The 24,963-nt window shown below is 36.4% G+C and overlaps 1 protein-coding gene across 2 annotated transcripts in view; it reads right to left on the bottom strand.

Moving 5' to 3' along the window:
• PTPRK (protein tyrosine phosphatase receptor type K) overlaps positions 1-24,963 on the bottom strand; it is a gene marked incomplete at both ends in the record, with an annotated part of 410,302 nt that overhangs the window by 12,865 nt on the left and 372,474 nt on the right. The window contains 12 exons of one of the 2 annotated variants that reach the window (XM_080614674.1): positions 122-257; positions 1,405-1,559; positions 2,329-2,445; positions 3,140-3,237; positions 4,936-4,972; positions 7,327-7,344; positions 7,539-7,615; positions 8,433-8,520; positions 10,284-10,517; positions 14,537-14,565; positions 16,704-16,864; positions 23,708-23,846. In XM_080614674.1, the coding sequence (XP_080470800.1) occupies positions 122-257; positions 1,405-1,559; positions 2,329-2,445; positions 3,140-3,237; positions 4,936-4,972; positions 7,327-7,344; positions 7,539-7,615; positions 8,433-8,520; positions 10,284-10,517; positions 14,537-14,565; positions 16,704-16,864; positions 23,708-23,846 (1,289 nt within the window). The remainder of the gene's footprint in view (positions 1-121; positions 258-1,404; positions 1,560-2,328; positions 2,446-3,139; positions 3,238-4,935; positions 4,973-7,326; positions 7,345-7,538; positions 7,616-8,432; positions 8,521-10,283; positions 10,518-14,536; positions 14,566-16,703; positions 16,865-23,707; positions 23,847-24,963) is intronic. The other variant, XM_080614675.1, reaches the window with a different exon arrangement.

Genomic DNA, 24,963 nt, shown 5'->3' with positions numbered 1-24,963 from the left:
AAGAAAACCCCTTGACAGGGCCACTACTTGCTCTTTTCAGAGTAACAGTGAAATTTGATGCATTTCAGAAAGCATCAGGTGCTTTGAAGGTAAAACTTACTGTAAAAAAACCTTACTGTACCTCTGTCTGTACCATGTTGATGCGACGAGACCGCAAGGCTTTGACACAGTTGTAGATATCCACGACACCTTCTCTTTCTGCCATGTCTAACATGATATCAATCACAATATAACAACCTGTCCGTCCAGCACCAGCACTAAAAAGGATCAGTAAATACTGTTAGGAATAGCCCCAGGAAAGCACCCACAAACTTTATAAACCCATCACTGACAGCATTTTTATTATGTCATTCAGTTCCTTCATCAAACCACTATCTAAGGCCAGGTTGGATGAGGCCTTGGGTGGCATGGTTTAGTGTGAGGTGTCCCTGCCCACAGCAGGGGGGTTGGAACTAGATGATCTTAAGGTGCTTTCCAACCCTAACTATTCTATGATTCTATGATTCTAATTTTTATCTTCTCTCCTTCCTTTCATAATGCCCTTTAAATCTTCTGATGTGCCCCAAACAACCTATTTCCATCAGATTTGATCCACTAAGAAAAGATTGCTTCGTCCTTTTATCACCCAGATCAATACTTAACGTAAAAAAGAAAAGTTATTTAAACAAAAAATCTCGAGGATGATTAAATTCACACCCTTCAAAATATAACAGATCTTGTTTTCATTTAGTAAGACTAAGGATGATTTTTAAGTGATATATTAGAATAAGAAACTCAAGTCTGTGTTTTAATTTTACATATTTAATAGTATCCAGAAGAATCTCTCTTGATTTATTTTGGTTTTACATAAAGCTACTGACAGGTTTTGCACAGTGAATTTTTGAAATCTCTAAAGACTGCATAACTTTATCTAGAGAATGTAATTGAACATTTGACAGTGCTAAAGAAAATTCCATTAGTCAAAGAAAAACAGAATTTCTTGTTTGTCCCAACAACACAAACCTTGCAAAACCTGCACAGAAAAAAAACCATTCTGTATCTGTTGCCATTAACCTCATTCCATCTTCCTTCTCCTACTTGTTTACTTCAATTTAAATTAATAATCCCTTCAGACATTATGTGCAACACCAAGCTATCAAAGAATCTGAAATTCTTGAACGCTGTCACAAAATTGCTGTAGGGTGCCTAATATTATAGCCTGAAGAATAAAGAAAATCTCTAGAATCTGGTTATTTCCAAACATTGCTGTAGACAGCCAAATCCTACTGCAGGGTGAACTAGACAATTTGAAAAGGGACCAACAGAAACAAAACACTTCAAAATGATGGATGCTTCACAAGAGACTACTAAAAATAACCACATACACAGTTGTGGAAAAAATCAATCTACCTCTTCTGTACACACCTGCAATGGACAACAATAGGCCCTGCACTAGGAGGGTTGGATAATTTGACTCTCCGTATAAAGGAAAGCAGTCCTGTGGCATTGTAAGGAACTCCATGATCTGGCCAGCCAGTGAAATGAAACTGTTTAACTTCACGGATTTCATTGTAGCCCCTCTGTAAAAGTAAAAAAAAAAAAAAAAAAAAAAAAAAAAAAATTTAGAAATTATGAAATTCAAAATATTTCACAGACCAAATGTCGTCTGACTCAAATAATGATAACACACACTGATAGAATCTACATGCTGTTTCGTTTCACCACTTATTTAAAGCAAAGACCATACAAAGCTTAAAAATATCATTAGGGTTTTTTTTTTTTTTTTTTTTTTTAAGTTCTTAGTTTTTGCTTTTGCCATTAAGTGTGCTAGTTTTGCCTCATTAGATTTTTTTCTTATGGACCTAGATGCAATTCACATTGATTTTCAGAAGTTTTGCTAAGTAAGACCATAGCAAGTACAATGATTTACCCAAAGACCACAACTGTATCACATACACTGCATTAACAGGGTTTGATCTTTGACTAAAGTGAGATAGACTCAGCAGCATTCAGAGCAGAGTGAATGGAGATGAATGACAGGTTTGACTCATAACCCAGAACTAGAGATCGGCTCAGAAGTGTGGCTCCAAAGAAAAGGTGACTGTCAGAGAGGGGAGGGTAGCCATCAGTGTTTCTAGGGAAATCTGAAATCCCACAGTGCGATGTGTGTTTGGATAGTGCTGATGCAGTGCATTACATCCACGGTGAGGTAAGGCTGCCTCCACTGTAGATCTGCTAACCAGACAGAGGGATTTGATACTGTACACGCGCATGCACAAGCATACCCTCCTTCATATTCTTTGCTACCAGGGAACAATATTTTGCCAAGCCCTTCCAGAATGCACTTACCCTTCCCAGAGTGAAGGTCCTGACAACATACTCCGCAAGGGGCTCCATCTCTACACAAGTCACTTTGAAGTCCCCATAAACTTCTGTGTCATCAGGCCAGTACTTGTAACACTTGACCTAAATACAAAATGGGAGCATATTTTATACCAAAGGAAAAATAAAAGCTTGAGGATACGTTACTGCATGTACTGCATTACACTGCATTTATTTCCAAAATGACCATGCACTCATGTGGCTTGTCATGGCTAATAGCTCTTCTGTCAAGTTAAGCACTTGTTACAAGGAGTTTCCACTGCTTTACACAGCAGTACTTAGATGCCAAATTAATTTCTAAATGAGCATTTATATCTTTTTTAGTGCTGAGCTATGGAATACATTTCCACTTATCTTAAACTGGGATGCATTTCATATCAGTAATCAAACTGTTGCACATAATCCCAGGTACTTTATATTACTCCCTGAGGGATGTGTTACTGCTAAACTGCAAATAATTTGCTGATTTCTAGCCACTGATACAGAAGCACATTTGCTCACTAGTCCACTTATTCTGCTTTTCTGAGTGACAATATACAAATCTATTTTGCTGAAATACGATTTTTGGATTTTTCACCACTCATGAAAGCATCAGTCTTCTTTAGAAACTGGCTTTGGTTTTACACAACACCATAACTGCAACCATGTCTGGGTCCCTTCCTGTCCTCTCAGGATGCCGGGTTGTCCTTCACAAGACTTTTCTACATTCTACTGACGGTGTGTCTTGTCAGCAGGCTTTTCTTTAGGCTCATAGCATTAAATCAAAACAAAAACTTACTCTCCCAACTTCCACTAAATTTGTGACCATCACAACACAAGCTGATTGCTCCTGCCATATCATTCTCCAAAAGTCATACACAGTCTCATGAACTGGACCTGTAAGACAAAACAATCCAGGTAATACTCTGCAAAAAAAAAAGAACTGCAGTCAAAGTAAACACTAAAAATAAAATTCATTGCCTTTCAGAGCTGATACACACGAACACCCTTGCTCAAAGATGAAACCTTCAGGAAACCACATCATCATACCATCACACCAGTTTCCAGACTATATTGTTATTTATAACCAAAGCTGAATCTTCTCCGTTTAACTGAATTACCACTTGAAAGAAATTAATAGCAGTGTTCCACATAGCAAAACACCAGAAGTTGCAAGTAGCTTGAAAACTACAAGGACACAGCAACATATATATCACTACCTCTAAGTTGCATTTCTAGGTTTGTTTTACACTTGTTAAATATAATGTGCTGAGTGTGAGTTTCTTTAGACATTCACTGAGGAGATGCTCACACCAGAGTGAAGTACTGGTCAGGAGGATGGGTGCTACAGATTGTGTGCACTTACCATAAACTTCCCACTGAAGGGTATTTAAACTAACTTAACTGCTTTTCTGTGAAGCAAATAAGAAGCTCTTTTTTAAGCTTTGCCTCCTGCTCTGCTGCACAGACAAGACACAGCCAGTTGAGTGACAGAGGCTTTTACACTGTTACAGTCATCTCAGAAACAGCCTCCTGATCACAGTCCAGCAGTAGTATAAACATTGCTGTATCTAACGTGTCTGAAGACTCAACCATATTCTTCATATGCTAGATTGAACGGGCTGCATACAAAACCAGCAATATTTTTTTGTGTCCTTTACATAGTATTATGTGCAAAGATTTACAAATGTAGACTTAACTGTCACAGACCTGTTTGGACAGCACTTACTGTCTGTGCTCTTACTTTTATGTCCACATTAATAAAAATGTGGACAGAAATTTGAGCATCTTACTTTAAAATAAGCTTTTAGTTTGTCTTTCTTGTGTGCACCTATAGTCAGCTGAGGGCACAAATAACAGGATATTTCCAGCAGCTATCTGATTATACTCACAGTTCAAATAATGACACGTCTAAATCTAATTATTTTCACTTTAATTCATAGCCTCTGATATTTCAGTGCAATCTTAGACTAACCTATTTGTTTTTCCTCATTGTTAGGAATTTTATCAGAAATACAAAATGAATAATTTCCATAAATTCAATTTTTTCCTTTAACTCCTCTTTTTATTAGCAGGATGTTATATGATAAAGATTTCCCTCACTTCTTCCTACAAAGAGGCTTTGTCATTCTCTGGCCTTACTTCACCCAGATTTTCTGAGATAGTGTTTAATTTATCATGACTATCTATCTTCACTGTCTGTGTCCTGGACTAAATCCTAGACAGTAAAATAATACATTGTAATATGGAAAGAAGAATGCCTCAAGGCAGGTTAAAACTGTTCTCTTCCCTGTCCGCATGCTTCTTTTCTCTATTCATCTTCATAATTGGAAATCATAGTAGTAGTTTCTGACTTTATCAGCTGAATTTACCACTGAAGGATTTGTTCAATAGCTAATTAACATGATAAATTAGTCCAATTTTACAATTTATTCACAATCCACCTGAATATGCCATGTTAATTTACCATACCACAAGATGACAACTTACAATATTGGATATCCTTTATTTTCATCTTACTTCCATTTTACCAAAACACTGCTTCACACTACAGAGAACACTTGTTCAGTGTGATTAATGCTGGCAGATTCTTACCTTGGGTTGCAATGTAGTGACTTGGTCTCTGATATCCCTAAAACAGCAATATAAGTTGTTTTAAGTACCATATTACTAACAGAGAGGGGAATATAAAAGCATAAGTCTACTACAGAATTCTTATCTCTAGATAATGTTTTCAGAGCAAACCAATATTTAAGAGCAGCATGAAGCTCAAAACCTAAAAAACTGGTTAATACTGAAAAGGTTCAAATGACAACAGATAAGATGGAAATAAGAATATCTCACTTGAACAGACATTGTAGCACAACTAGGAGTATTCTAGATGGGTCCCTTCGGCCTAAAAATTAGTCCTCTATTGACATTATCTCCCCAGATGAATACATCAGGGCATCTATTTAAAATTTAGTAAAAATTGTCATAAGATTATCTCAGTAGTTGATCTGTGTTCCCAGCTTATCCAATATGAAAAAATACACAACTTTTGTCTTATTTTAAATAGAGAATTATTTTAATGCACAAAGAGTTATGTACCAGAATCATAACTAATGGGGACAGAGCTGGACACTGTGCTGTGTGCACAGAATCAAGCTCCTACCGCAGTGAAATCTTCTTCAAAATATTTTGCACTACTGCACAAAGTGTGCATCAATTAGACTGGACATGATACACACAAGTATATACACATACATATATATATAGATAGATAGGTAGATAGATGGATAACCCTACACACCTAAGCCTTTCCAGTTAGCTGGGTCTATGCCAATGCAAACAGTACACTACAGCATTAATTGGCTGCATACAAACCACAAGACAAAGAGCTGCTGCTCTGGAGGAAATAACCCAGAATATATTTTGACCAGCAACATTAGGTACAAAAAGGAAGGAAACTTTAGTTTAGCTGGTGAGAGGACAACACAGAATTTCACAATGTGCAAATGTTAAAGAAATAACTAATTATTTTCTAGGTTACAGTTTTATTAGGTTACTCATTTTAAGTATTGCATTACACAGGGGCACAAGTCCTTGGATTCCTGGTACTCACAAGATGTGAAGGATTTCAACGTACCCAAAGATTTTATATCCTTTTCCATGGACTGCTTCATTATCCTGTCTAGAGTGAGAGCACCTTCTTCTGGTACTTATGAAAAAACTTCTGAGTATCTTACCCTTGGCTTTACAAGAGACCAAGATTACATGAAATGACTAAAAAAATTTCTCCTGGAGTCCTTCATATCAAGCCCTATTTTTGAATTATGGAAATGAAACCTGTGTTATACTGTTTTACACTCAATAATGCTTTCAAGAAGAAGATAAAAGTGTCACTTTACAATTGCAAAGTGCCAGTTTTAACTTGTTGCTTTCCTGTCTGGTTATAATAAGATTCAATTCACTTCTAAACAAGAGAAGCAGCATCCTCAAGGAACTACAGAATTATTACAAATCTGGGAGAATTTTCTTGTTTAAGGCTTCAAGTAAAATATCGTGGGCCTAACACTTCACAGAAATTGCCATGTTAAAATACCAAAAGAAAAAGACACCAATATACCTGGAGCTAAATCTTTATATCCTGGAAAGTTAAGAGAGTCTATCAACTAACACTGGACAGGAAAAATTAGTAAGGCGCAATAGTAAAGAAAAGCAGCCAAAGCCATGTATCTTAAAAACACTTTTACTAGCTTTTCCAGTATCTTTTGATTTACTTTGGAATTACTTTGAATACAACAAATTGTTTATTCCTAAGGCATTCATCAAATGAAAGTTGTATTTTCTTAATCAAAACACCTGGCAGAATTTGTTCAAATTCCCTGTTTGTATAGTTTTTTTTTCGTTTATAATTTAATTTGTATTTTAATCAAAGTGTGAAATTTCAAACTTTAGAGGTTTTCTGCAGAAGCAAGTAAATTTCTACATTAACATAGTTTTATATATGTGTTTGTGTATATACTTTGTAATACCTAAATTGTTGCTACAAACAAGCAAACAAACAAGCCCCCACAAACGGCCATCATCCCTCCCTTTTTGCCAGACATATATTACGACTACTTCACAGGTACATTTTCAGACGAGTACAGTACAGCATACAATCCAGCTTCTCACATACAAATGGGAAGGGGAAAAGAAAAACTAGTGGCTAAAACCACCATTGAAAAAAAAGAGTAAACAGCAAACTCTCTTTAACAGAGAGGTTCACTTGACTTATCTATCAATATTTAATAAAATTCAGAGCTATGTTACAAGGCTAAATTATCTTTTCAAAACAGGTACAAAAAAAATTCACACAAAAGGAAATCTTTTAAAGGAACAGATGAGACAAATTAGATGAGGCATGCATAGTTATCGACTGATAAAAATAGAAAAGTAATTAATAACAATATATTAAATATTTACAATAGGATGCCGTTATTCACATATAGTGGTACTTACATCCCTGTACAGCCAAATCTACAGCCCAAACCAAAGTCAGATGTGAAAGAAAGCACAACAATGTCAGTGAGTACTAGGACGTAGAACAAGGAAAGTGTACATTTTGTTCTTAATAAAAGAAAGCTTTCAATAAGTTTGTAGGCATTACATGCAATAATTTCACATAGAGAAGCTGGCAAGTTGAGAGGGAGAAAGCTGTGCAATCGACTCACATCTATGTAGTTGGCATTAATGTAATCTGAAGATGGATCATCTTCAACAGGTTGCAAAATCACCCTGGAGTGGTCATCTGTAAAAACCAAGTGGTTACAGTGCCTTTTTGAAGTGTGATTTTTAAGTAAGATATTACAGTAAGTCATCGAGAAAACCAAAATCAGCTGGCATAAGTGTCTCACAATTTACAACCCTTAAATAGTGAGTGTTTACAGAGAACTAAAAAGAACCATTTTGTCTGAGGTCTCCAATTACTTCAAAAACATTCACTAATCTTCATTAAGTGTAGCTGAAAGGTATCATGCTGTTACATGTGGTTAAAAAAGACACAAAGAAACGAGGTTACTTGCTCAAAGTCCCTTTCAACATCACCTCTGCTGATGGTAATCTAGAAAACCAGAAGTCCTGATTACTGTTTCCTTACGTCCGACCCTAGATGGCTTCAGTTCATATTGAGACATTAAAGAAGATAAGGAAGTCACAACATAGGGGTTAGCAATGCACTTGGGATTCCATGAGGAGGTAACTCTACCCGTTCAGGGACTTCTCCAGTAGCTTCATTCCTGTGTGTTCAATTACATTTGTAAAATAATAACAAATTGCCAATTAATAGAATTAACATCCAAATGAGCACTAGCTTGTCACTGTAATATGCTTACCACAGCTTTCACAAGAGAGATGCAAATGTGAAATTCAGCCTGAGTTATAAAAGGAAGTAAGTTGAACTGTGAAAGACAAAACAAAATAAAACAAAAAAGCTGGAAAAACCACTTGTCCTCCTTCTCCACTTGGAGTATTAAGCAGCTATGCCACCGGAGACTTGCAAAGAGAGAACATGACACAAGTAACACACAACTACAGCTATCGCTCAAACCAAGTTCACCGATACTCACATGCTATAATGTTTCCATAGCGGTTCTTTGTTCTGTTTTGATCCTTCTTAGCGACATCCCAAGAAGCTGACTGCCCCTCAAAGAAACTCTATAAATAAAAATGTTCCGAAAGAAAACATTCTGACCATTAATTTATCTCCAAAAATAACAGTTTAAAAGACCTGCCCTACCATAAAGTAAGTTCAACTTTGCCTGTCCGCTCTGGTCACCCAGGAAGTACCATGGTACAGAAATATATCTAGAGTAGACAGGAGTCTCTGGAGTCTCTCTCCCTCTGATTGCTACAGGTCAATGGGCAATTCACTAAGGGACTCCAAAGGGATTTCAAATCCTGGCATCGCTGGAGGGCTAAACTTGCTCAGACATCCTTGCTAGGGAGGAACAACAGTAAGCTGAGAAAGCACAGGGAGACCGATCACCCTTCTTACAAGAGACAGTAATATATAACCTGTTTACTACAGCATTACACTACTTTCCTCATATTGCTCAGTACAATGGCTTCTTTCCCTACAGAGCCATCAGGAAGCCTCCTCTACCAATATTCATTGTTCATGCTGTTTTTCTTCATATTCCTCCTTCAAGTCACTAGCAAAATTATTCTACATTTTTGAACTCTTAAGAAGAGTTTGATCTCTCAGTAGTGATAGAAGCAGCTTTATTCCTCCTTGGCTTTTTCTTCATTGCCCGTAGAAATTTTACAGCTGTTGCAGGTTTATGCTATTTTTTCCTTCCAGATGTTCTGTTATCCTGATCTGGGTAAGTTACTTTCAGAAAGTACACAGTAGCCATGGAAACAAAACTTGAATGCATGCTCAGAAGCCCAGGCCAGATGTCATGTATGGTAACAGAAGAAGTAGTAAGTAGGAAAACACCTGATGTGGCATCAGGAACCACCCTCCCCCCCAGCAGTGGTTGACACTTGGTCTTAGCCCTGAAGTTAGGCAGAGCATAACGAAGCATATTTAAGTAAAAGAGAGGAAAAGAGAATAATATTCTTTTAAAAACCAGACATTTATTTATTCCAGTTTTTATGTTACAGTAGAGACAGCTGCAGAAAGGAGAGAAGGTTGAAAACTGAGTCAGAAGAGGTTACTTACTCAGAGAAAACTCATTTTAAACCTAGCTGCATTGCGAGTGACCTTGGCGGTACCATTCCCATCTTTACTGTGTGCCCTGCCTGATATTCTAATCCCAAAGAATCACAATAGATTCAGAGATCAGAAGCAAAAGGAATCTGTACTCATCTTCTATATCTAGTGCTGGGATTTTTTTGCTTCTACTTTAACATTGAAGTTGTAAGTAGACATGCTCAAGTCTAATTAGAACTTCAAGACATTATTACCATGGCATGTCTTTACTGCTTCTCAGCTGGAGTTTATTCCCAGTATTGCCCTCCTGAGATGCTACAATAAATCATGACAGTGCTTCCAGTCAGTGCTTCTTGCAAAACCAACCAGGTTAAATCTTTAACATAATACAGGAGATTTGCACTGAAGATGGCTCAGAAAGCTCACATAAACTAATTACAAAATTTCAACTAAAAAGCAGCAATAAAAGGGTGTCAACTTCTTACAATATGTCAAAAAGATTCAGCAGGCCATGTCTTCTTATACCCTAAGGAATACACGTGTTTTTTTTTCCAGCTACTTGTAAAGGCTCAAAACATTGGACTCCATTCACTATTTCACTTTTGGGTTACAAGTACAGAAACCTTACACCTGCTTATCCTTATCTCCTTTTCACTTAAACCCATGACATTTAGTTGCATCCTTTTGCAATGCAATGCAAACAAAAGGATCTCCCTTTCCAAGGAATTTTTTCCTAGCAAAACCCCACTACTGAAGATCTCACCTCATACTCCTCTTTAAATCCATAGCTGTCAGAGGTCTTCATTAGGTTAATATGCTGCAGGAGATCAGCCACCCTGATGGCAGGATGCAGCTGCCCGGTCTGGTATGGGGATTCTGTGCCTTCGCAGAGGTAACGAGGGACATCCAGGAGCCGGCTGGACTCTGCTGTCACACTGTGATTTTCATCTGTATTTACAAGAAACCAATGCATTAGGTACCTGCAGAGCAATAACACCTGCTGCCATACATATCACATCTATTTTCAACCTCTTCCTTCAAAAACATGTCTGATTTCTGAAAGAGCAAAGCACTTACTCTCCAGCACATAAATACCATGAAGTACATAAAGGAATTTAACTGCAAACACATACAAAAGTTTGCAATTCTTCATCCTGCAATAAAGATGTCTGAAGGGCATTTTATCTGAAGCTACAAAACTTTATGACATTAATGTACTTAGTAACTCCAGCCTCTATCACCCAAAGTAACTTTTTTAATGGCTAATATGTATCAACAGAAATACTACACCTTGAGCAATAAATTAGAATAAGTCTGTAGTGGTATCAGCACATCACTTGTCTAAAGCCAAGAAACAGTAAACTGATATCCCAGTAAAAAAGAAACAATTATTCTACCACTTCAGAACACCACCTCTATTTGGGAAGATGAATCAGCACTTCGGAGTGGTCATTTTAACTGAGGTCTTTTAGCAAAGAAATGAAACCTAAGTATGCTGATTTCAGCCGCAGTTTTTGCTCTGTACAGACAAAGTCCTCTCTACTGCCCTATGCTACACACCAATCCTCTTATCAAAACCAAAGGTCAAACCTACATGAAGTGATCACATTTTGTCAATCCCTCCTATTGAAATAGCTTTTTCAAACAATTAGAAACTAGCCTTTGAAATGTATTTACAGGGAAAGAAAAATTCTAATTGAAACCTTTTTGGGAAAGTAGCTACTGAAATGAGAAGTGGGGATCTGACTCTCATTTTCCTTTCAAAGGATCAATATTAAGAAGTAAAACACCTCAGGGAAAAGAACACCCCAAAGACTGGATTTTCTAAAATTCCACCAAAATTCAAACCCCATTAATACCTTCTGAAATGAGGTCTCCTAGTCAGAAACCCAATTCTTTGAACTGTCACACAAGTTGATAATTTCAGTACATTTATATCCTACTAAACTGCCTAATAATGTGAGTGACATGCAGCAGTCACTTTTTATTGTAGTGTTACCCATATTAAATCATACACATTTCAAACCACCTCAGGATTTGCAGTTTTCCCCATTCCTCACAGTATACTTACCAGTAATAGGCACTTTAACCCATTGAGGCAGCAAAATACAATGAGTGAAAAGAACACGAGAAATTAATTTCAGGACTATATTAGAAAATGACTAAAAGAAAATGACATTAAAAGTTGTTAAAGCTTCACAATAGGTAACAGTGAAAGCCATTTTAAAAATATAAGGGCCACATTATTATGCCATCGATGCAATGATAGGAACTTGAGAAAAGTAAAATTGTCATACTAACTTAGTGCTAATGTACACAGAATGGAGAGTAGCATTAATAATAACCTATACATGAAGAAAAAGAAACCTAGTACAGCTACAAAGTAATAAGAGCTTCATATAAAATAACATGTTCTATAATTTATAGGCTATAAAATTTTGCTAATCTCTACATAAAACAGAGAAAAACTGTTCTGTGATGCTGGGCTAAGCAAGGGCTATATGAGGGTAAAGTAAGCCAAATGACCTAGTTCCAAAGGAACATGCTTACAGTTACACAACCCATTCTACATGGTATGCCAAAAGCTTGTCTATTTCCTTCTGCTATTTCAGCCCATGCAATTAAAAATTATTACCTCTTCCAACTAGTTTTGCTTTGCCTATACCAGGAGGCTGTCAAGCCCCGAACACCATTACTAGTTTATGGAAATACAGACAAGAACTAATAAACTGTTCTTCAATTCATTCCTTGCCCTTACTGATCACAGCTGCTCATATCTGTGTCTGCCACAATATAGTGGCAACACACTGATCTTTGGAATATACTTACAGACTAAATGAGCTATTAGGAATAGCTTTACAAGTATCACCAGAGAGCACCTATGCAGCTTGTAGGTGCCTGAAATAAGGCTAAAAGAGACAAGAAGATCAAGAATATCTCAGAAGAATTTCAGGAAAAGACTAATTTTCAGTAAGTCCACTAATACAATTTCGGTCAGTATTCAGATTGACTGAGTTTAACCCTTTGCTCTTTCAGGCAACGGTGCTGTTTCACTCATAAACTTCTAAAACCACATGGTTAGATCTCCTTGGGCTCAAAGTGGAAGGCTCCAGCATCCAACTGCTCTGATACGTTATAAACTGCCTAGGACATTACTGTAGTCAAGAGAATCGTACCTGCAATCTTATCTAAAGGAAATGGGCAGAATATGGCTTGACAAATTTCCCACATGGTGAATATACCCAGCTTGACAAAGACCAAAGACTACTCACAAATAGGTATTTGTTCTCAGTCCCAGAGGACAATATGAAGATTTGGTATACTTTCTACCAACATTTTTACCCACTATTTGCATAATGGGATAGAAAATACCCAGATAGCATAGGCAGAGGCTGCAGATAAGGCATCACAAGCATGTCACAAGTACAGGATCATATTTCAAAGTTACCTTGATTATTTGGGAGACAATGCAAAAATCAATACGGTGAATTAAACAGTGAATGCAATATGCTGTGTATAGAAAATATATCAAATAAATAACTACAAAATGGAGTAATGGACCGGGTAATGATAAGAGGGATTTTAACAGGTAACTGAATGCAGGTCAGCAACAAAGCACAATAAAGACAAAATACAGTTCAGGAAGCAGGAGCACTACAAGTAGGGCATGAAGGTACCTATTCCACTCAGCTCAGCATTGAGACTTCTTCTGAGAACTGTACCTGATTTGGGGTACCAAAATTTAAAAATCTGTCCTATGAAATGGAAAGTGTTCAGAGGAAAAGAATGGTAAAATTTGAAAACATGAGCTGCAAGACGATGAGTGAAAGATCTGGGCTTAACTGCATGAGAGAAAACTGAGAACATGTGAGCCTTTCAATAGATAAAAGACTGTTCTAAAAGGACAGGAGTGTGTCAGTTCTTTCTATGAGTCTCTCAAAAGAAAATGGCTCAATCCACAGCAATGAAGATTTAGTCTAGATGAGTCTAGTTAGGAAAAACTAGGTGTGAGCAATAATAACACTCAGTAGTAACACCCAGACAGTAGTAACTAATACTGAAAAAATGGATCTTTGGGTCCCAAATAATAACAATATGGACTGGAATTTTATTTTTCTATCAATTGCCATAAAAAGTCTATATTATACCTATAATGTCCCATTGCAAAAACAGAGGAAGGATTAAATTGCCTCTAGGTCCCTTTAAGTTTTACTTCTAGGAATCTAATTTTCAACCTTAGTTTATATTTATGTCCACTTCCTGATATTTGTTTTTTATTCTAAAATAGACTTAGCAACTGACTGAAACTCAATACTGCACATTTTGTTTATCACACCAAGAACTCAGGTACAAATTACACTATTATCTTTGTATTTAAAAAACCCCTAAAACGTGTTCAGTGTCAGATGCGACATAGAAATCAGCACATGGCCACATCTGCTGTTCTTTTTAAGTAAGTACAAAGTTGAAAAGCTTACAGGTTAAAATAAATTGAAATATGTAATTAATATAGGTATACAGGAATATTTGTTGAGAACCTACAAATGAAGTTGTTGTTTTTTTCTTGGGTATTATGGAAGTTTTTCCCTTTTCAGTTTTTAATTTCATTCTTGTTAGTTAGAAAATTGAGCTTTGGGTGCCAAATAATGCTAATATGGATCTGAAATTTATTTTTATGTTATCTCTCAATAGAGTTCTAGTTTCACATGTCACTTCATCAGAACTCAGTTTGAATGCTTTGGGGAGAAAAATTTTAACATTTTCCATTTACCTATTTCCTCATTTACTCTTCCATTAGCACTGACTAGGAATAACTTCCTAATGAGAACATAAAATAATTTTTATTCTAAGAGCAGTGTCAGTTTAATTCTGAATTGCTAATCTGAATGTAGAATTATATTCTGACAACAGCATAGTATCTTTCACATAAAACAAGCTGTTTCAACGTTCAGTCATGCAAGGAGACGAAACTCATGCAGGAATGGGTAATGAAGGACTAGGGTCCTCACCTAACACAGCTGTCGGCACAAGTGGATCATTGGGCACTGTAGGAAAACAAAGCTCATGAAGAAATACATTACCCTCAATTTGTGTATGTTTAAGAATAAAAACAATACACTTCAGAGTATAACCAAGTGATAACTAAACCCCATTAATTTTACTACAACAGAAAAACAGAATGAATACACAGTTCCAGAATAAAAAAAAGGAATGAAAGGCAGTGATTTTGGACTTCAGAAATGTAATGATAAAGGCAAAGAGATTCTTACTGAAAGGAGAAAAAGAAGACATTGCATGCAATTTAGTTTCTGAAAGGATTCCTCCTTCACTATTGTTCTTTCACTTCACAATAAAGGTTTGCTTTCATAGAACCAACTCCTTTTCTTTTAAACCCATCCTCTCATGTAATACCTGAATAGCTCATCTCAAAATAAAATGGTATTTCTTTAAAGCCTTCCAGGTAATTTAAAAAAATTATACACATATTTACAGTTAATAGCTTTTTTATGTGCAATGCCAAAAGATATTACTCTTAAGGAGCACAGAAAAATCACAGATACTTAGATGCAGATGTTGGAATAAAATTAATAGATTTTTATCATTTGTTATCACAACAAATGATAGAACTGTGCAGAGACAAACATGTTGTTTTGGACAGAAATATCTGGAATCCACAGTGTGATTTTGTTCCAATTTGGAAAAAAAATTAAAATACCAACATCTCTGTGGCAAAATTGAGACCCAGTTCTCAAATTGCCTAAAATCCTGCAAGCTTAGAGGGTTCTTTGCCTCAGCACAAATGAAGGTCAGGAGAACTGAACCCTCCAACACACAAAAAATCACATATTTAAGACACTGGAAAAACAGTGATGCCAAAAGTCTTTGGCAACCAACCAAGACAGCTGTGATGACTGGGACTCATGGTGCTCTTGGTGTCATGTCAGTCCATCTGGAAGACTTCCCAAGTGCCTGGTAACCGTCGTTCTCTTATAGCCATGAAGGCTCCTGATGGGTACTTTGCCTGGGATCCATCATAACTTAGTCCAAATCAAACTGTCTTTGCAAACCTGCCTCCATAAATTTTGATGGCAATAAGACATCAAACTTTGGAGAATTTTCAAACAGTTCCAGCCAAAACTGTATAGAAAAACTCATAGGCTGATGCTGAACTCCTATTTGTAATTGGTTATGAGACACTTACAATGTTAGCACCGTGCAGTTTGGTAGGCTTCAATAAACTGAGCAATAATCCCTCTGCCAAAACCCATTTGTTTTATAACAATCAGGAAAGAACTGATGAGCCTTAAGGGATGTATTTTGCTTAAGCATGGTAGGCAAGAGAAGGGAGATGGAGTGCCTTTCCCAAAAGACGGCAATTCAGAAGCAGCTCAGGCTGCTCAGATCTGTTTAAAGCCAAGCCACAAGTCCACATGGCTGTGAGAAGGTCATGTTCCCACCAGCTCCATGGCAGAATTGCAACTCTTATGCGCTTATACGGTAACTTATACGCTAGTTTTGAGGTATCCACTGAGTCTACAGTAGAGTATCTTGCTTTTGCGCAAGGCACAGTGCAGAAGCTGGGAGTTATACCCAGCAAGCAAGCGTGCTGGGTATAGTAGTAGCTATAACCCAGACACTTAACAGTAAAAATTCAAACTGCCAAACTTTGTCAAAATGAGACAGTTGTCAAGTCTATAAAAAAGGACTACAAATACAGGTAAATTTGTAGACACATTAATAAGCTTGTTCCTAAACTTCACAAACAGCATCGACAATTGTCAATGTTTCCTTCTAATGTTTTTTACTGCCAAAAGAAATAAATTAATTTGGACCTTATATTACTATTCATTACAGACATGGCATTATGCAGTAATATTTAATATGTTGGTATTAAACATCCCCATGAGGAAAAACTCAATTTCAGATTTTAATTGAGATATTCTAAAAGTATAATATTTTTCCTAGAGCAAGTATCAACGCATACTGAAAGTACACATAAATATTTAAATAATTGGCCACAGACCAATAAAGATAACATATGAACAGCCCTACTCAACCTTTGGATTTACCTGTGTTCCTAGAAAACCTGGAGCTTACAACAATTTTCCTTAAAAGGTAGAACTGTTTTCCATGTTTCTTATATTCACCTATCCGCCCGAGTATCTATCATTGTTGTACTTACATCTGGGGCTGAAGTTATGAGAGTCCATAAACGTGATTGAAAGAGGATCTTCTGCATGCAGGGTGCTCTGGTCAGCATAACTCCTATCCATCGCATTCACCATGTGTGTCATCTCCTGGCGAGTGGTCCCCATGGCATCCTTGCGCTTCTTCGCGAGTTTGCTGCCCAGCCAAAAAAAAAAAAGTCCCAAACCACCTTAATATTTCATGAACACTGATGTCTACAGCAGTCATTATCTATAATCCCGAGTGACTGAAAAGTCTGGCTGATTTTCCTGAGTACAACTTTTTCAGCATGAAGTTGATAAACCTATACACCCTGCTACGAAAGAGTCACGACGGTGTGTTTTCTACACACACACAAATGCGGTAATGGAAGTGCCAACTTCTGTACCCTGGTAATATTTTATTTTCCTGTGGAGTAATTACACTAATATAAACAAATTACAGAATATAATTACATTTTAACTGAAATGATAAATAAGAAGCATCTGTGCATGCAGTTTTACCAACCATCTCCATTTAAATTGGTGGTTTGATTTTATAAATGGATAATTCATCCCCCTTGCTTGCCTTGTTGAGAAGAAATTATTTAACCTTCTAAATTACTTTGTTAGTAAAAGCCCCTATGAAATAACAAAAGAGACATAATTATTCAATATGGATTCATATTACCTTTTATTTTAAAGGTTGTTCTTCCCATTCAGTACACAAGATACAGCATGATACCACACTTTGTTCCTGATACTGAACGCTGGTTCTTTAAAAGCCAAACAAAATCCCCCTCATCACTCTACCCTTTCATGAAGTTTGGGAACATCTTAAATTTTGACATTAACAGTCTTACACTCTGAATTTGTCACCATTAAGCAGCAACCAAACCTGTACAACTAAGCCCCCCAAATTAACAGCCAATGCCGCAAAGTGCATGCTTCAGAAATATCTCTCAATTCTTTCCTTTTGAGGAAGAAGTGGAAGTGATTTTCACTGTCTTCAGAAGTCAGACAGAAGCAGATGATATAACTTAATTATCACTTAAAGCCTACTACTCTTAAAGCATAAGTAAGAAGTACACAGAGCAGCATGAAATAACACCTTTGTTCTGCAGGAACCTTTGACGTACATTAGGCTGTTCTGAAACCTCTCTATTTTCATCTGAAGCTCTGGCTGCGATATAATTGGTAGCCAACCTGCTTATTTGGATAAATCTGACACCAGGTGGGAGAGAGACAATCACTGAAAATACTGGGTTCTTGAAAATGTATGTTTAAAACAGCTTTAGCTTCACAAGTTTTTCCTGCATAAAATATCACCAAATACCCTGCTAATTCTTTAGACAGTGTTTGTTTTACATTTCTCTGACTAAAAAACCTGCTTGCTCTTCCTCTATTCTCTAACAACTTTTAATATTCTGGGCTGCACTCTAACAGAAGACAGAAAGAATATTAATGTAAATTATCCATCTATTTACTTCTCAAGTCCTGGGAAACATCCACCAGAAAAGACCTACACCACTCTCCAAGACTTCATGTTTTTGCATATTTAAGAAAATGCCTAGTGGATGATGGTTTCTTAATACCCTTGGTTCACAATAAGGGGCCACAAAGTAGGATATAGACAGAGAAAACATTCCTGAGAATAACAAAGATTCTTTCACTGATCAGACTCATCTCCTTATTTTGTTCCTCTTTCCCCTCCCCATGTTCTTTTCCCCATTTACAGATAGACTAGCTGGAAAATTACTACTCAGTAACCACATTGCTTCAGAAATCCAAAAGATGGCCTCTAAACCTATCATTTTTTTCATCAAACCCTTGAGGTGTACATGAGGTGTACATGTGTGTATCAATTTTCAGTGAAAGCTAAATAAAAAAAACCAACAATGACACTTGGATGCCCCCTCTAAAATTCTTGATTTTATACATTTATTACACACAGTCCTACTTACTTAAGAGAAGTTGGTTTCAGTGATACTCTGGTCGAACAAATGAAGACCATTAGAACCTCCAGAAGTGAAACTGCTTGAGGTTTACAACTGCTTCCCAGTACTACCAAAGCTTTCACAAAATTGGCATTTCCAGTTCAGGCTGTTTTTTCAAGTTTCAAAGCCTTGAAGATAGTCTCTGTACACTGAAGATCACCTTTTTCTAATGCCATCTCAGAAATGGAACAAAAAGACTATTACATCTCATCTCTCGACTATATTAAGCCCTTCTTTGAAGCATCACTTTTTAACAAAACTTGCTAGCTATGCTAAATAAATCAACAGCTATTAAGGCTTTCAAGTTATTAGCTTATTACAGTAGCTACTTTCTAATACTCATGCTCTGCTTTAACTCCTAAAAAGGCCTATTGTGTTGCAGCACCACAACCCAAAGCTGCTGGGAAATGGGAAGACAGCTTTATTGTTCAACAACTCCTGGCTCCCTCTGGTTTGAATTCTTCTTCCTTTCCTTTTTTACCTTCCCTCACTCAGCTAAACACACATGTAATCTATGCTTCAGTTAAGCAAATCGTTAGGTTAAAGTACTTGAGGCTGACAGAATGTGTAAATGAGTCTCATTATCTGCTAAAGGATCCAGTTGGGTGAAACTGTGCAGGTGGGTGTTTCAGTGGGAGCTGGAGGGGAAAAGTGCTCCATCATAGGATGAAACTGTGTGGTTAATTATCCTGAGCTGAAGCAATTGTTATTTAACTGGGAAATTATAATTTGTCACAATAAACTGGAGAATGGCAGCTGGCTAAACCAGCTTAGCGGTGGGTCTTTTAATTTTTTTTTTTTTAATTTTTATGTTTTTTTAAAGAATTTAACTTATCTGCTTAAAAATGTGGAAGAGCATCATTATGAGACACCACCAGTTCATCAAAGCACTTGAGTGCATTTTTAGATCACCTCTTAACTCAAGGGCATTTATTTAAAATTAAGAACGGGTGTAGCTGCTTTGCTCAATCACAGCCAAAACTGCCGCAGCCCTTACAAAAACTCATTTGGTAAACATGTATTAGAAAAAGTCAATTTTGCTTCAGTGAAGCAAAACTTTATGCAAACCAATTTTATAAAGTGAAATCCACACTTTAAAATGTGTATGCAAAGCACCTCACAAGCAATAAACGCAGACTACTTCACAAAAAAATATTTCTGTGAAGCAAGAAGAGTTTGGTACCGCAGAGGCAGACATGTTGTTCTGCCATTGGTAGGGCAGACACCTATTTAGAAAAGTTTAGCATCTGCCCATGATCTGTATAGGAAAATGGGTGCACAGGACCACTACTCATCTGATATGTTAAGAATGAGCGATTTCTGATTTACAAGCACAGTTCTCTCGCTGGGAAATGGGAAAAGAGTTTTTTTCTTTAGTGTTATGTGTTGCTGTGAATCATAATGCAAATTAAATTATGATTACAATAAACTAAAATGATAGTTATGGGAAAAACTGTAGCAAAAAGTGAAAGTCTCAATATACAGTTAGAAATACAATATCCCTTTAAAAAAAAAAAAACCACAACAGTTAAGAATAACAGGAACAATGATACAAGAAGTCTTTGAATCCTGAGAATAATGAAACGTAACTTTCAGTAAAACTTTAGGAAAAATATAGAGAATGTTTTTCTTTTTTAAAAAGGGATACTGCATCTTTAAAACACGTAAAATAGTAAGTCACCCGTGTTCTACTTACAGATAGTAGGAGTAAGAATAGTAGCTCCTCCTGGCAAGCAAATCACAGACAGTGGAAAAAGAGAAGCAATGGTGAATGAAAAGCGTGACTCTGTCACATTCAATAAAGCAGAGAAATGTGCGTTTAAAAAAAAATTGGAAAATTCATGTTTCTTTGGTTAGCATTTCAACTTGCTCATGCACAAACTAGCCTTACTTTGCCATGCAAGTAAAAAAAAAAGACACACTAGCGTATAAAAATGGTTTGTTTTTAGAAAGATCACTTGAGAAAATTACATGCTGAAATTTCATCTATTGCCAAAAAATTTGAAAATTAAATGGATTGTGTATTTTCAACATGCAGTTCAGCATAATATAATGATTACCACCTAGATGTCATGACAAATGAACAGCTGTGTACGAATCTTGTGCAGTAAATAGGCTTTTTACTTTTCAGTTACAAAAATTAAAGATTCCATTAATAAATACATTTAATCAGAAAACAAATTTCATGTCATTCATTTTAACATCTTTATGAGTACACAGGTGTATACATATATGTTTGTATGCATACCATATGTAGCTATATGAGTACACACATGTTAAAGAATGCACGTTCACAACAGATATGTGTGTACTGACATATACACCACACATTTCCTGAATGCAAACATATGCTTCTATTTTAAAATCTTACAGTTGGAAATGCTGATGTAGTCATGCTAAGCATTAAAAACATGGAAGGTAAACAAATGGAAGGAAAAGAAGGACATTTGGAAGTAGTCCAACAATGACTGAAAATAAAAATGGCATTGCTTGTTAAAGATGCAGTATCCCTTTTCTTAGCTGGTTTGATTACTCCATTAAAACTCTTTAAGAGCTGTTAAGAGCTTCATTCCGGAAAACTTCAAACCAATTTGTACAGAATGATCAGGCAAAGCCTAAAACATCTCAAGCTCATGAACAAAACTGCTTGGTACTCCATTTTTCAATAAAATGTAATGCTGTATTTAACCAGTTTGAGATAGTGATGGCTGTGCATACAACTTAAGAAACCAATGAAAATGCAGAAACCATTGTTTTATTGGCTTTTCAGTGTAATACGTTGCAGTCAATTCAGGTACCAAAAGGGATACTACATAATGGATCACTGAATATGTACACTACAGAAGATGATTCAAATGGATTTGGTTTTCAGTCCCACCACAGCTAAGTGTGTTGATGTACGTGTGAATGCATCGGGGTTTTTACAGCTGTTCCTGGCTTCATGATATGAATGGCCCTGATTCACTAGATGGACTGAATTAACTCAAATATACAAAGGTTTTCTATGCTTTTTGTAAAAGAACTTGACTAAAGCTGGTATTCAAAAAAAACCCTGTCCACTTTCCCTTGGGCGGGGGGGAAGGGGTGAATGGCACACCTATAACATACACAATACACAACCAATTAAACTATCATGATGAAAAATTGCCAAATACAAAATATCCATTAAACAGGTTAATTTTGCACCTATTTTGAATACAAAATAGTACAGAAGTTTATAAATGTTGTGTGCTTTAGAATGATAATCAAGTATCATTCCTAGGAGGGTACTGCCTTTACAGGTTCAGAGGAAGGAAGGGGAGAAAGGGGGAAAATTTAAACTGTTGTTTCACAGACACAGTTAACTTGCTTTCATCAAAAAACTCAATAGTGAAAGTATGAGTCTGAAAGGACTCTGAATGCAAGAGGTAAAAAGGATAGGAAAAATACACACGTTGAATTTTAAGCCTTTTTGTTTGGTTTTTGTTACTTGAAAAACTAGCCAATCCCATCTGGAAGTGACTGACATTATTAAGTGGTACACAGTCTCTCTTCCTCTCACACAAACACACACATGCACACACACAGTTTTCTATTAAGCATAAGGGGACCGCTGCATCACGCACTGAGAAGATGATCCTTCCAGCACACACCCCACAATAAAGCTATAAAATATAATTTTTTTCCTAAAAGCTGAAAAACAACATTTTTTTTTGTTTTTAAAAAGTTGAAGTTGTGTAAATAAAGTAAATTGCCTGAATGTATGTCATTTTTGCATAGGATGAGTTGGACCTTTCGCATATGTGTTAATTCTCAACCACAGAGGTAAACAACAGAGAAAAGTAAAAGCACTTTTGGGAAAAATCACATATGTAGCTAACTAACACAGAACACTATAAGCATACCTAATGTTTCTAATGCAGACGTTTCTTCTCCAAGTTATATATCTCCAGGGATAATTGTAAAGAGGCAATAAATTAAAAAAATCTAATGCAAACCAGTAATTATAACATATATATAGAATGATCTTAGGTACAATTTTGATTTTTTTCTTAATCTTTATAAGTAATAGCAAGCTGCATTTCAGAGGAACAGTCACAACATTTACAAATATACTTTTCATTAAGACTTCTGCAAAAGGCAAGGGAACACAATGCACGCACCACCGAAAGACAAAGGTCTTGTTCCACCCAAGAGAAACCAGCTTGTGCCCTGTGAAGGGGACCTGCCAGGGAGGGGTACACAGAAAAAGAGGAATTGTTTTCGATGCTAAAACTATGGATTTATAGAGCCATGTTATGAACTTTTATGCCAGGTTAAAAGAGTTGCAACTACTAGGAACTTGAGACTTTAAATACTGACCGAGCAACAGGGTAGCACAATTTACTATAGGTAGGAGCATTTGGATGTGGAGCTAGCATTGTACAATGCCAGAAGATGGCGATATTGCTTACTAAGAAAGAACTGAAAAAATGAGAATTCATTCAAATTAATACACTTTAAAACAATTTCATGCACTAAGGACTCGCTAGATAATTTTACAGTGATGTGGTATGACTTTTAGGAAAAACTCCAGGTTTACAAGAGCATAAATAGAGGTATAAAATTACATTATTTTGCAAGTTGGATAACATACTGATACAAATAACTCATTAGAGCTGCATATAGAAAATAAAATTCATTAGGTGATTATAACATGAAAACCACAGTAAGTTATTCTTTTTTTACTTTGATTTAAAAAAAAGGTTCTATGAATTTCAATTCCGCCTATTCTAATATTTTGTATATTCCTCCAACTGCAACTTAAAACTAGTTGGAAATAATTAAGTATGAGAAAATGTATAATTATTGGATCCCAAATATAAGGATATCTTCTCTTTAAATCCATCATAAGAATCACAGCAAACCCAACAGGAAACACAAAGAACTCATCAAAAAACTGATGTGAGTTACTGGTCCTGAAACTCTTTTTTTTTGAGGACCCATTTAGTTATTGTTTGAGTTGGAGGAAAAAAAGGAAGAATCAGCACAGATAATTTTCTTACCTTTTTTTGACGATCAATATGACAACAAGGAGAAGTAGGATGAATACCAGAATTCCAGCACTTATTCCTGCTATTTTCACCACTCGATCTGTTTGTTTAGCTGGATCTGGAATCACCTCGGGTTCTTCTGTTGCTGCTGCTAAATGAATTAAAAAGAAGTTGATTAAATGTGTAAGCACTAGGGACAAGATCATCATCATTGGTAATAATTTCCAAATATGTGTGTGTTTTAATACAGTAGCCAGAATATAGATACATGCATCATGTGTTTGTATGTCTACACATATGTATATAGGCACACTATAAATTTCAATCTACATGCCATACATTTGTAACAACAAGAATATGACTATGTATGTGTGTATACAGGTGCACATATATATATATATAACTTCATGGAGCCAGAAGTGTGTATGCATCTGGATTTCCAAAGAAGTTACCGTATTACAAAGCTGAAGACAAATCAGAAATAATCTATCAACTAAATCCCTGTTACTTCCTTTAATGTTCTTTTTTCAAGTATTAAATGTGGAATATTTAACATTGACTACTGAGATTACATTAACTCACAAGCAGTAAATTAAACTCTCTTTTCCAAGCTGCAACCAGCACCCTTAATTCCAGTCCTCTCCTGCATCCAATTTCAGTCCACCATTGCATAGTCATTCACCTTACAGCATCTGGCCTGCAATCTGCATTCTACTGGGAATTTTGATTCTCCAAATAAGGTCACCCACAAAACCAAGCCTAAAGTCAGCAGCAGTTTTATTTCTGTTTATAGGCTCTGAGAAAAGAAAAATTGCTGTTCTACACAGAGATGAAACCACTTCGTAACACAGCTGAGCTTGCTGAGGCCACAGGTTACAGCAGAGAGGAAAACAGAATATATGTGAAAGTGCACAGCCATTCAGTCTGCACCTCTTTGCACCAGAGCCTAGTGTACAAAGGATCAGGAACATAGCGTTTTCCAGCCTGGCAAAAACATCAAAAAATATAAATAGGTTTCAGCTAGGGGTAAAACCCCATGAGGTGTTTACTTGTAAAACAGGACACAGCTCTTCAGTTCTCTAGTTCTTGCTTTCTAAGGCTGTGGCTCAGCACTTCACCTCTCCCCTGCTCGCAAGCACAGATGGGTATGTGTGCTTTTTCTCTCTCTGACCCTTCTTTTGCCCTCCACCCAGCATGCAGCAGGTGCCACTTAACCTCTCCCTCCTCACAGCAGCTGCACATGGAGTAGTTACAAGCTGTTGGTATCA

Source organism: Psittacula echo (assembly GCF_963264785.1).
Source record: "Psittacula echo genome assembly, chromosome: 4".
NCBI classification, from domain to species: Eukaryota; Metazoa; Chordata; class Aves; order Psittaciformes; family Psittacidae; genus Psittacula; species Psittacula echo.
Note: the sequence above shows the minus strand (reverse complement) of the source record. Positions and strands in the feature narration are given on the sequence as shown.